Below are 13,632 nucleotides of genomic sequence, written 5' to 3'. Positions count from 1 at the left end.
TTTATTTACATTATTTAAACACATACTAGCAGGAAGCTAAAATAGTATAGACCTGAAAGTGTTACTCATGTACTTCTAATGAAACCCAAGTTGTTTTGTGAGCTCATGTCTTGATTACTATGAAAGCTCAAACATGTTTACCAGCCCTGGAGCATTTTGCCCACTCTTCTAGGCCAACTCTTATTTTCTAATTGGTCCTGTGCTCTGGCTACTGTTTTTATTTTATATATATATATAAAACAAAGTATTATTATTTATTTTTGGCTGTGCTGGGTCTTTTGCTGCATGTGGGCTTTCTCTGGTTGTGGCAAGCGGGGTCTGTAGTTGTGGCCCCCAGGCTTCTCATTGAGGTGGCTTTTTTTGTTGCAGAGCAGGGCTCTAGAGCGCCTGGACTTCAGCAGCTGTGGCTCGCAGGCTTAGCTGCCCTGTGGCACGTGGGATCTCCCTGGACCAGGGATCGAACTTGTCTCCCCTCCACTGCAAGGTGGATTCTCAACCACTGGACCACCAGGGAAGCCCTGGCTACTGTTTTTAATCTTGGTACCATGTGACCCTACCAACCACCCCCATCCTCCAGTGGATATTATGAAAGCCTCAATCTTTGGTGTCTTAAATGTACTCACGTCAAGAATTCAGCCACCATCTCTAGAATGGCAATTTCCAAATCTAAATCTAGGTACAGAATTTGTGGCCAATAAAGATGAAATTGTAAAAGCACAGACACTGAACTCTTGGGCATCAATCCTGGTTTGAATCCTAGTCCTGCTCTCCTTGTGACCTGAGGCGATTTACCTCGTTGCCTCAGTTATGTCACAAAGACAAAAATACCTGATACCTAGTAGGCTGTTACGAGCTAATACATCTAAGGAAAGCACTTAGGACAACACAGAATGCTTTCAACATGTTGTCTAATAACAACCACAACCACAATACTGGTTTTTGAGGAAAATAGGCCAAATATGAACGCTGGTTCTGATTGTTAGCTGTGTTTCTTTGGGCAGTTTTATTAGCCTCTGCATAAAACCTTGGTTTCCTCATCTTAAAAATGAGGCCACAGATTGAAGGGTAACTATGCAACACTAAAGGAGAGAATGTAGTATTTCTTAAACCTGGCTGATTATCAGCAACTCCCAGAGAGTTAAAAAAAAAAGTTTCCAGAGCCATTTTCCAAATCCATTAACTCAGTGGTATCTCTGAGGTCCAATAATAACCATTCCACTCTCTCCAGAAAACTTGAATGCAACTTGAAAGATATATGTACCCCTACTGCAGCATTATTACAATAGCAAGATATGGAAGCAACCTAAGTGCCCATCAATAGATGAATGGATAAAGAAGTGGTGTATATATACAATGGACTACTACTTGGCCATAAAAAAACAATGAAATCTTGCCCTGTGCAACAACATGGATGGACCTAGAATGTATTATCCTAAGTGAAATAAACCAGACAAAGACAAATACTGTATGATTTCACTTATGGGTTGAATCTAAAAACAAAACATATGAACAAACATAATCAAACAGAAACAGTAACAAATACAGAGAACAAACAGGTGGTTGCCAGAATGAGTTGGGAGGGAGTCATGGGTATGAATGTACAGTGTAGGGAATACAGTCAGTAATTATGTAAGGTCTTTGCATGGTGACAGAAGACAACCAGACTTATCATGGAGATCATTTTGAAATATATAGAGACACAGAATCACTGTTGTGTACCAAGAACTAACAGTGTTGTAGGTCAGTCATACTTTAAAAACAAATAAACGCATAGGAAAATATGATCAGATTTCTGGGTACCAAAGGTAGGAGGTGAGGGGAGAGGGAATAAAATGAAGGCAGCCAAAAGGTACAGACTTCCAGTTACAAGATAAATAAGTACTAGGAATGTAATGTACAACATGATAATTAACACTGTTGTACATTATAAATCAAAGTTGCAAGGGAGTATAAATCCTGAGAATTCTCATCACAAGGAAAAAATTTTTTTCTACTTCTTTAATGTTGCATCTATATAAGATGATGGATATTCACTAAACCTACTTGATACTCATTTCATGATGTAAGTCAAATCATTATGTTGGACATCTTAAACTTGTATAGTTCTGTATGTCAATTATTTTTAAATAAAACTGGAAAAAAAATACATGCTCACAACAGAAATTGTTGATAATTGTGAAAATAAATTACACAATGAAAATCTTGGAATACTACCCTCAATAGTCACCAGAGCAAGCAAAGCTGCAGTCTGAGTGAAAGGCTTTTTTACACCATAAAGAAAAGAAACAAAATGAACACATTTATAAAGCTTCCCAAATTGTCCATCACAAATGACCAAAGCTTGTGGCAGACCTGGCTTCTGGATTGATGATATGAAGCTACTCATTTATTTTACTTAAGAGAAAAACAGAAAAAAGTGTCTGTCATAAGATCAATAAGTCCAGAGTGAAAAACAGGTTTCCTCAAATAAATTCAGGATGATAAAGAATTTCATAAAATAAAAACCAGAAATTCTTTCTTCTATAGACATTCAAAACACTGAAACTAATAATGTGGTTTTTATTTTTGAATATGAAGAAAATGTCTGTGTAAGTCTTTAGAATAAGGAATAGAAGAAAATTTTTTAAGCATGCCACAAAAATGTAAACACATAAAAATTAACCCCATTTGACAATAGGCTGATCACAACTCAACAGGCTGAAATAAATGAAAAAACAGAGAAAAATACCTGTAACATATGTTATTCAGTTGCTAAGTTGGATGACAGATAATTAATATTTCTTAGTATACAAAGAGTTATTACAAGCCAATGAAAACCAAATCTACTGACTAAAAGCTAAATGAGCAGATGACATGAACAAGCAATTTGCAAAACAAAAATGGCCAATAAAACATATAAAAACTATTGAACCTCAGAGAAATTAAGAAGATTGACAAAACCCTACAGTAGTGAGATCGCCTTTGCAAAGAAGACACTGTAAATTGACACTGCCTTTCAGAAGAACCGTTTGTGGTAAACATTAAAATACGTTGTATCCCTATCCTTTGAGTCATCAATTTCACTTCTAGGAATTAACCCTAAGAAAATAATTATGTATAACATATATAATATATATTATAGTATTGCTTATATAAAATAAAAAAAACTATGAATGGAGAATTGGTGAAATGAACAATGGCATATAGGTACATACAACAGAATAGTATATAGCTGTTAAAAATTGTGGACAGTTTTTGGTGTTGCAAGCCATCATGAGACTATAGGGTTTTCTAAAAGAGGAGGTCAGAGCATAGCATACATAGTGTGATTCCACTAAGGTCAGATGATTACACAAACTGTTACAGAGAAATTTCCAATGAGAAGGATTTGAGAAGGATTTCATCTGTATCTAGTTTAGCTATCAAGGCCAGTTGGCTGTTTTATACGTTTGCTTTGTTTTCTTGTTACTTTGACAACTGTAGTATAAACAAAACATCTGTCAGATTTTTGTCCTGGGTTCCTGGCAGGAGCTTCAAAACCTTTGCCATTTCCTGAGTCAAAGCTATGGTTGTTCCAGTAGTCATCTATGGATGTGAGAGTTGGACTATAAAGAAAGCTGAGCACCAAAGAATTGATGCTTTTCAACTGTGGTGTTGGAGAATACTCTTCGGAGTCCCTTGGACTGGAAGGAGATCCAACCAGTGCATCCTAAAGGAAATCAGACCTGAATGTTCACTGGAAGGACTGATGTTGAAGCTGAAACTCCAATACTTTGGCCACCTGATGTGAAGAACTGACTATTTGAAAAGACACGAAGCTGGGAAAGATTGAAGGAGAGAGAAGGGGACGACAGAGGATGAGATGGTTGGATGGCATCATGACTCAATGGACATGCGTTTGAGTAAACTCCGGGAATTGGTGATGGACAGGGAGGCCTGGCGTGCTGCAGTCCATGGGGTCGCAAAGAGTCAGACACGACTGAACAACTGAACTGAACTGACCTGAGTGATAGGGTATTTGTTATGCTAATGATAGTGACTGCCAGTAGGCCTCGAGACTGCTTCAGGATTGTATTTTCAGTCACTGAACTCTAGGGAGAGGGAGAACTGGAACATGGCCAGTGATAACCAATGGTGCCTATGTAATGAAGCCCCCATAAAAACTCTGGACACCAAAGGTCGGTGGAGCTTCTTAACAAACACACTCATGTGCTGGGAAAGTGATATGACAAACAGATTCACGTGCTGGGAAAGTGATATGCTTTGACACCACAGGGAAGGGGCATGGAAGCTCTGTATTCCCTCCCCATCTCACCCTACGTATATCCTTTATAATAAAATTGTAACAGCACCTTCCTGGGTTCTGTGAGTTATCCTAATAAATTATCAAACCTCAGAGGGCTTGTGGGAACCTCCCAACTGGTAGCTGGTTGATTAGAGGTGCAGGTGGCCCTGCACAGGACACCCCAACCCCAGACTTGCAGCTTGAGTCTGAAGTAGGGGTGCTCTAGTGGAGCATGTATGCCCTTACCCTGTAGGGTCGGCACTAACTCCAAGGCAGGTCAGGACTGTCCTGTAGCACCCTCAGCTTGTGTCAGACCAGCCGGGTTGATACAGAATAGTAGTCATCCTATGTAATAATATAATACTGTTTTCTGTAACTGACACTCCTGAGAGGAAAAATCATGTCATAATATGATAAATAACCAATAGCTCTGTTGATAGGTACAAACCTAAAGTGCAAGAAATGTTTATCCTTTCTGAGTACCAAATGCCTCCTCATGCAGCTCTCCCAAGCTGCACGCCCACACATCATGCACCTCTATTAAAGCACTCATTTCTCTATGTTGCATTTGTCCATGCCACTCTTGGTCATGCTGGACCGTGAATTCCAAAGCACGGACCACATCTCTGAGAATACACCTTTGTATTCTGAGACTCTATCACAGTGCCTAGAGAGTGGCAGACCTGCCGTAAGTCTGGTGAATGAACGAGTCACTCAATGAAATAGCCCTGTCCATAAAATTCACTACTCTAAAGGAATGTGCTTGCATGGGTGGTTTGGTTTGAAACTTCATAGTCATCTTGGCCTCTTTATTCAACTAAACGCTGTGCCTGATAGATCAAAGAGATAAGTAACCTCTGCAGAGAATAAAAATACAGATTCCTGCATACATAATAAAAGAAGGACTGTATCAAATATTCTTTTTCTTTTCTTTTAGATTTTTGTGGTCCCTTATTATGATAGACCAATAGAAATCTGGTTAGAAGGACTAACTCTATTCCTTAGTCAAAAAACTATTATCCTTCTTATAACAACTGACTCACTCACCTTTTAGTCTAGCATCGCCCCCAAAGGCACCACAGCCCCAGTTTCCTGTGGCCACTGCAGACAGGTTCTCTGAAGAAACTCCAGGACGAAGAAATCCACAGTAAGCCTGAAGGATGAAAGAAACATCAAAGCAATGTGAGTGACTAGACGCTAGCAGTATTTCTAACCGATGTACTAGGATCAGTATCCATCATCAAGCTTATGTTCTCTCTCTCTCTCTCCTTTTTTTCCTAGGGGCCAAAGGAGAGGGAAAAAAGAGAAAATCCTGGGATTACACAAGGAAGAGAGTAAGAAATGACCAGTTCTAATTACTGATTTGCTCTGATGCTGGGCAAATCAAAGCCCTTAAGCCAATACAGGTCTCAGTTGTCCCCCCTCCCCAATTCAAACAAACATAAATGAAAATATCAGAGATATTTCAAGAATTAATGGGACACCAGTTACAAACTATGAGGGACTAATGGACAGAAAGGTATTTAAGACAGTGTTTTATTTGAAAACTTTTGATTACTGTTTTTCATTACAGTAAAGAGTTATTACTATTAGGCTTCCTCAGCACTCTCTCTGAATTATTGAGACTAGATTAATAACTGTGGTTAGCTTTTAGATGTGCTTCTTGCCACTGAAACACTTAAGCGACTATATATAAAATGAGTCCCTATATATAAAAGGGACCCCTATGCCTGGCTATAAGATAACCTTTAAAATCCCTTCCAGCTCCAAGACTCTAGTTTCACAGCTATATTTTAAGCTAGATTATTTTATTTTAAAACTTGCCAGTTACCTGCAAAAAGTACAGTATATCCTGAGGATGGTGGCTGCGTATTAATTAAATGAACAGCTCATTTTATATATGAGAAGGTCGCAGTTTAAGGTCCTAGAGTTTCTGATTCCCATTTCTTTGCTATCAGGCTAGTTAGTCTTTCTGACTCCTAAGGGTTCTTAGTTTTCTGAAACTATCAGACTATGTTAAGAAGTTTAATATAACAGCAAAGCAAATATCCCCTGGGCTTTCTCAAGTACCAAGCAAAGCCTAAAATATAGCTTATGTATAATAGTAAATAAAATAAAAAGAACAGTGTGTGACAGATGTTCCCAGAGAAAAACCAAGAATAAAGAAAGATGCCTCTACAAAACCCACACATAATACTGTAAATTGCTCTCTGAAGTTGCTACAGAGGTATAAAAATTTATTTTACACACTGTCTGGATGGATTAACAAGGCTATTTCTTCCACCTCCTCCTAGGCTGTAAATCCTGGCAGATATTAATTATAAGTTGGTACCTGACCATTATTCAATGCCGTGGTACAGAGCTTACACTAGAACTCACAAATTACCTGTGTAATCAGATGCATAGAGCTTTTGAAAATCTCTTTCAGGTCAAAACTATCAAAGAGCTCAATTTTTTTGAGCAGGTTCTTCTTGAAAGATACAGAGTCTCTGCCTTTATGCCAACAAAGGGAATAGACTTTCTGTCAGAATAGACGTAACTTTGCCACTTGCTTTCCTGTCAAATTCTCCAAACATGCCTAGATGAAGAGGAAGATTTCTTAGCCTCCTAGTTAACGTTTTCTGCTTTATGCCATCAGAATGATTTTAGTCTCTTCCAATACTGCTATCTCTACATATCTGGGCTAAATTTTCTTTAATAAGCAAAAATAGCTTAGTAAAACTAAAGCCAAACAACAGAGAATTTGAAATATTTAGATTATCAGAAGCAAAATCTAACCAATATTACTATAAAAAAAAAAATCTATCTTGAAAAATGGCCACAACAGAAACAAACTATAAAACTGAAGTTATTCTCCATTTGCTGTTTTAATCAAATAAAATAAAACTTTAAAAAGGTAATCTGAAATTAAATGATGTAAAATACTTGTAAAATAGGTAAAAATAATAACTAATGATTAAATACAAAATCCCTTTTTATAGAGGTCTAATTGATTTATTTATTTCAGGTATACAGCAAAGTGATTCAGTATTTTTACAGATTATACTCCATTAAAAGTTATTACAAGATAATGGCTATAATTCCCTGTGTTGTCCAATATATCCTTGTTGCTTATCTACTTTACATAGTTTGTATCTCTTAATCCCATAACCCTAATGTGCCCCTCATCTCTTCCCACTCCCTTCTGTAACCACTAGCTTGTTTTATATCTGTGAGTCTGTTTCTGTTTTGCATGTACATCATTTGTATTATTTTTTAGATTCCACATATAAGTGATGCTGTGCTGTGCTTAGTCACTCAGTCATATGGGACTCTTTGTGACCCCATGAACTGTAGGCAACCAGGCTCCTCTGTCCATGGGGATTCTCCAGGCAAGAATACTGGAGTGGGTTGCCATGCCCTCCTCCAGGGGTCTTTCCAACCCAGGGATCAAACCCAGGTCTCCTGCATTACAGTTGGATTCTTTACCATCTGAACCACCAGGTAAGCCCACATATAAGTGATATCATATAGTATTTGTCTTTCTCTTATTTCAGCAAGCATAAATACTCTCTAGGCCCATCCACAATGCTGTAAAAGGTAGAATTTCATTCTTTTTAATGGCTGAATAATGTTTCATTGTATACATTATCCATTTGTCTGTGATGGGCATGGCACTTGGGCTGCTTCCATATCTTGACTGTTGTTACAAAATTCTTTTATTGTGTTTAAACCAACTACTTCCAAGGTCAGAAATCAGAGAGAAACAGCAAGCTCCTCTGAGTCCCCTTTAGAGGGACAACCCTTGCTTCTCTCCATTCCCCAGTAAGGAGAGAGAGATCCCTCACCTGTCAGAGACGAGGACCGGGCCACTAATCCGGATAATAACCGAGCTTCTTTGGTAAGAAACAAAGATCAGATAATGATTGAGACAACAAAAGAATTGTCAAGTTCTTTCTTCATAGGGAAATGTGCTAGGAGCTCCACACTGGCAGCAAATTTTTCCTCACATGAGCCAGAGCACTTGAGAAGATTAATCAGAGCAGTAAAAGAAACCTTGCTTATTAAACTCTCATCACAGCCTGACCTGACATTCACCATGACAGAGCTATTTATTTTTTACTAATAAACTACTTAAAAGTGGGAAAAAGAAGAAGCATTCAAACCTCAGTAAGTAGAAGATACCAATAAATACTCCTGACTCAGAATGGCGCTTCCCTGATAGCTCAGTTGGTAAAGAATCTGCCTGAAATGCAGGAGACCCCAGTTCAATTCCTGGGTCCAGAAGATCTGCTGGAGAAAGAATAGGCTACCCACTCCAGTATTCTTGGGCTTCCCTTGTGGTTCACTTCATAAAGAATCCGCCCACAATGCGGGAGAACTGGGTTCGATCCCTGGTTTCGGAAGATCCCCTGGAGAAGGGAAAGGCTACCCACTCCAGTATTTTGGCCTGGAGAATTCCATGGACTATATAGTCCATGGGGTCGCAAAGAGTTGGACACGACTGTGTGAATGAGTTTTGATGGGAAGGTAAGAAGAGAGGGAATTTTGGAGTCCTGAAGGTTGCCAAGAGGCGCCTTGAGAAGCAAGTGGCAGGAGGAAGATACTGGTATCTAGAATTAAAAACTAGAGCCCAGCTGGGAAGTGGTAAAAAGAGACATGGGAAAAAAAAAAAAAAGAGACATGGGAAGGAAGCAAAGAAATTGAAAAAGGAAACAAAGAAAACAATTTTCAAAACCTACAGGCCCAGAACTGGGCCCAGGAAATAGATGGTATTCAGGTGAATAGTCTGTACAAACATCCCTGCAACGCACATGCAAGAGCACACACAAACTGAAGAACTCAGGCTGCCAAGTCAGTTTAAGCTAGCCTAAAGGTCCGTCTGATTAAGGCTATGGTTTTTCCAGTGGTCATGTATGGATGTGAGAGTTGGACTGTGAAGAAAGCTGAGCACCGAAAAATTGATGCTTTTGAACTGTGGTGTTGGAGAAGACTTCTAGAGAGTCCCTTGGACTGCAAGGAGATCCAACCAGTCCATCCTGAAGGAGATAAGTCCTGGGTGTTCATTGGAAGGACTGATGCTGAAGCTGAAACTCCAATACTTTGGCCACCTCATGTGAAGAGCTGACTCATTGGAAAAGACCCTGATGCTGGGAGGGATTGGGGGCAGGAGGAGAAGGAGACGACAGAGGATTAGATGGCTGGATGGCATCACCCACTCGATGGGCATGAGTTTGAGTAGACTCCGGGGGTTTGTGACAGACAGGGAGGCCTGGTGTGCTGCAATTCATGGGGTCGCAAAGAGTCAGACACGACTGAGCGACTGAACTGAACTGAAGAGAATATAATTAAATTATGTCCTTCATTATAATATAAATACATTATACTGTTTTCTAGATTAATAATTATTGTCCTAAGGAGTTGTTTATATTAAATCAATATAACATATTTGTCTAACAAACTAATACATAGTTCATATTGATAATGATTTTATGTTTTAGAATACTGTGATTTCTTAAAAACAAATATAAAAAGTGCCTAAAGGGATGTCCCTGGTGGCCCAGTGACTAAGACTCCATGCTCCCAATGCAGAAGGCTTGGGTGTGATCCTTGGTCAGGGAACTTGACCCCACATTCCGCAACTAAGAGTTCACATGCCACAACTAAGACCAAGTTGTTGTTCAGTCACTCAGTGGTGTCCAACTCTTTGCAACCCCATGGACTACAGCATGGGTTGTTTTTTTTTTTAAGTGCCTGTAGAATCTTTTAAAGGACAGAAATCGTATGAACCTAAGAGAGGCAGAAAATATTAAGAAGAGGTGGCAACAATACACAGAACAACTACACAAAAAAAATCTTCATGACCCAGATAATCACAATGGTGTGATCACTCACCTAGAGCCAGACATCCTGGAGTTTGAAGTCAAGTGGGCCTTAGGAAGCATCACTACAAACAAAGCTAGTGGAGGTGATAGAATTCCAGTTGAGCTATTTCAAATCCTAAAAGATGATGCTGTGAAAGTGCTGCATTCAATATACCAGCAAATTTGGAAAACTCAGCAGTGGCCACAGGACTGGAAAAGGTCAGTTTTCATTCCAATCCCAAAGAAAGGCAATCCCAAAGAATGCTCAAACTACAGCACAATTACACTCACCTCACACACTAGCAAAGTAATGCTCAAAATTCTCCAAGCCAGGCTTCAACAGTATGTGAACCGTGAACTTCCAGATGTTCAAGATGGATTTAGAAAAGGCAGATGAACCAGAGATCAAATTGCCAACTTCCGTTGGATCACAGAAAAAGTGAGAGTTCCAGAAAAACATCTACTTCTGCTTTATTGACTATGCCAAAGTCTTTGACTGTGTGGATCACAATAAACTGTGAAAAATTCTTAAGGAGGTGGGAATACCAGACCACCTTACCTGCCTCCTGAGAAATCTGTATATGCAGGTTAAGAAGCAACAGTTAGAACCAGACATGGAACAACAGACTGGTTCCAAATCAGGAAAGGAGTATGTCAGGCTGTATATTATCACCCTGCTTATTTAACTTATATGCAGAGTACATCATGAGAAATATTTGACTGGATGAAGCAAAAGCTGGAATCAAGACTGCCGGGAGAAATATCAATAACCTCAGATACGCAGATGATACCACCCTTATGGCAGAAAGAGAAGAACTAAAGAGCCTCTTGATCAAAGTGAAAGGAGAGTGAAAAAGTTGACTTAAAACTCAACATTCAGAAAACTAAGATCATGGCATCTGGTCCCATCACTTCATGGCAAATAGATGGGGAAACAATGGAAACAATGACAGACTTTTTCTCGGCTCCGAAATTCACTGCAGATGGTGACTGCAGCCATAAAATTAAAAGACGCTTGCTCCCTGGAAGAAAAGCTATCACAAACCTAGACAGCATATTAAAAATCAGGGACATTACTTTGCCAACAAAGGTCCATCTAGTCAAAGCTATGGTTTTTCCAGTAGTTATGTATGGATGTGAGAGCTGGACTATAAAGAAAGCTGAGCGCTGAAGAATTGATGCCTTTGAACTGTGGTGTTAGAGAAGACTCTTGAGAGTCCCTTCGACAGCAAGGAGATGCAACCAGTCCATCCCAAAGCAAATCAGTCCTGAATATTCACTGTAAGGACTGATGCTGAAGCTGAAACTCCAATACTTTGGCCCCCTGATGTGAAGAACTGACTCATTGGAAAGACCCTGATGCTGGGAAAGATTGAAAGTGGGAGAAGGGGATGACAGAGGATGAGATGGTTGGATGGCATCACCAACTCAATGGACATGAGTTTGAATAAACTCCGGGAGTTGGTGAAGGACAGGGAGGCCTGGCGTGCTGCAGTTCATGGGGTCGAAGAGCCAGACACGACTGAGCGACTGAACTGAACTGAAGAATCTTTTAGAAGACAATAAAGTAATATTAAGTCTTAAAATTATCCTTAGATTCAATAACAATTTTGTAAATTTCTTATTTGTAAATTTCTTTTATTCGATTAAATAACAACTGTACAAAGGTGTTTAAAGTGAAAGTGTTAGTTGCTCAGTCATGTCTCATTGTTTGCGACCCCATGGACAGTAGCTCTCCAAGCTCCCCTGTCCATAGGATCGTCCAGGCAACAGTACTGGGCTGGGTAGCCATTCTCTTCTCCAAGGGATCTTCCCAACCTAGGGATTGAATGCAGGTCTCCCACACTGCAGGCAGATTCTTTACTATCTGAGCCAGCAGGGAAGCTCCACAAAGATGTTTACTACATTGCACATAATAAAGAGATCCCTGGGACCACCTATTAGTTTAGTTAAAAAACTAATAGCTAAGTTTTAGTATATCAGCTAAGGCCTCGTATATCAATCCAACTAATTTTATGGCCATTAAACATATTATTATGAAGATCATTAGAAAGTATTAAAAATATAATTATGGATAAATTAAATAAATACAATATTTATGTCACTTTTGAACACATTTATATGAAACTTAATATTTATGTGGAAAGTCCTACAAAAATGAAAGCAATTATTTGAAACGTAAAATTATAGATGATTTTTTGTCTTTAAAATAGCTAACCTTAGTAAATAGATGTTGCCTTTTCAAGATGCAATATAAAATGAAAACATTTAGACCTTAGATTTCCCATATATGAAATCAAAGATTAGATTATATATTTCTATGGTTATTCTGATTCTATACATTGAGAAACTGAAGGGAAAACTCACTAAAAATGATACATTTTGAACCAATATTCCTGAAAAGTAAAGTAACACAGACTTCAAGAAAAAATTATAAATGATCAGATGTTGAACTTCTTTGAACTATCAACAGCAGGGACTGATTGGTTTCATTAATAAAGCACTGTAACAATCCACTCCTGAATTTGGTGATAATAACAAAAACAACAAAATCAATATATCAGTTTTTAAAAGGTAAATGGCAATTTCCTGCCCAGGTGGTCTCCTCACTTTGTTAAATTTCTGGTCCAGATGACTCCACAGAATATACTCGCTACTTAATCTTATTGGATTGAGTCTAACATGGCTAAACACAACGTTCCACAGATGATTTCCCTCTTCCTTTGCTGAGCTATTTGCCACTTTTGCAACCTGGAGTCATAAATCTTTCCAATCCAAAGACAGTTCTCCTGGAGAATGTTACCTAGCTGATCTCTCACAGGTTTAAAATGCAGCTTCACAGTATCAGTCAGATAAAAGGAGTCTGACTCTTCCCTTTAAAAACCACCTCTTCTTGTCGGTCATGATGTGGGTCCAATAGGATAGGGGCCTGGATAGAGTCAATTGTTTCCAGAGACAACAAAGCACTTTGTGGGATTGCCTTTCAATTGTTATCTGTTGTGTGTGTATGTCCTCAGTCGCTCAGTTTTGTCTGATTCTTTGCAACCCCATGGCCTATAGTCCACTAGGCTCCTCTGTCCATGGAATTTTTCAGGCAAGAATATACGAGCGGATTGCCATTTCCTCCTCCAGGGGATCTTCCCAACCCAGGGACTCAATCCATGTCTCCTGCATTGGCAGGCAGATTCTTTACCACTGCACCACCTGGGAAGCTTAAGTAATGCCTAAAAGTAGCAAGCCCCCTAGAGTTCAGAGATCCACACTGAATTCTGATGGTGAAAACTGGTCTACTGCTTCATTTGGAAAAATGGAGTTTTTCTGTTCCTGTCTAGTTTCTGTCTGGCATACAAAAAAAGAAAAAAGCACTGTACAAGTTATCTCTGAAGTGATTTAATACCGAGTTCTGCTTTAAACCGAAGTGTACAAAACATAGTGAGATGTAAAACATTTAATTTACGATGCTCTCCAAGTTGTGGTGTCACAAGTTAGACATGGGGAATTAAAAATGAGAATATTTATTTATGT

The 13,632-nt window shown here is 39.0% G+C and overlaps 1 protein-coding gene across 1 annotated transcript in view; it reads right to left on the bottom strand.

The window, feature by feature from the left end:
* The window catches only part of PARG (poly(ADP-ribose) glycohydrolase), a 116,720-nt gene that overhangs the window by 8,188 nt on the left and 94,900 nt on the right, over window positions 1–13,632 (bottom strand). Inside the window, exon 16 of the mRNA XM_043476335.1 lies at window positions 5,312–5,417. Within this exon, the coding sequence (XP_043332270.1) occupies window positions 5,312–5,417 (106 nt within the window). The remainder of the gene's footprint in view (window positions 1–5,311; window positions 5,418–13,632) is intronic.

Source organism: Cervus canadensis, chromosome 8 (assembly GCF_019320065.1).
Source record: "Cervus canadensis isolate Bull #8, Minnesota chromosome 8, ASM1932006v1, whole genome shotgun sequence".
NCBI lineage: Eukaryota > Metazoa > Chordata > Mammalia > Artiodactyla > Cervidae > Cervus > Cervus canadensis.
The sequence above is the reverse complement of the archived record's forward strand: the minus strand, read 5'-3'. Positions and strand labels throughout refer to the sequence as shown.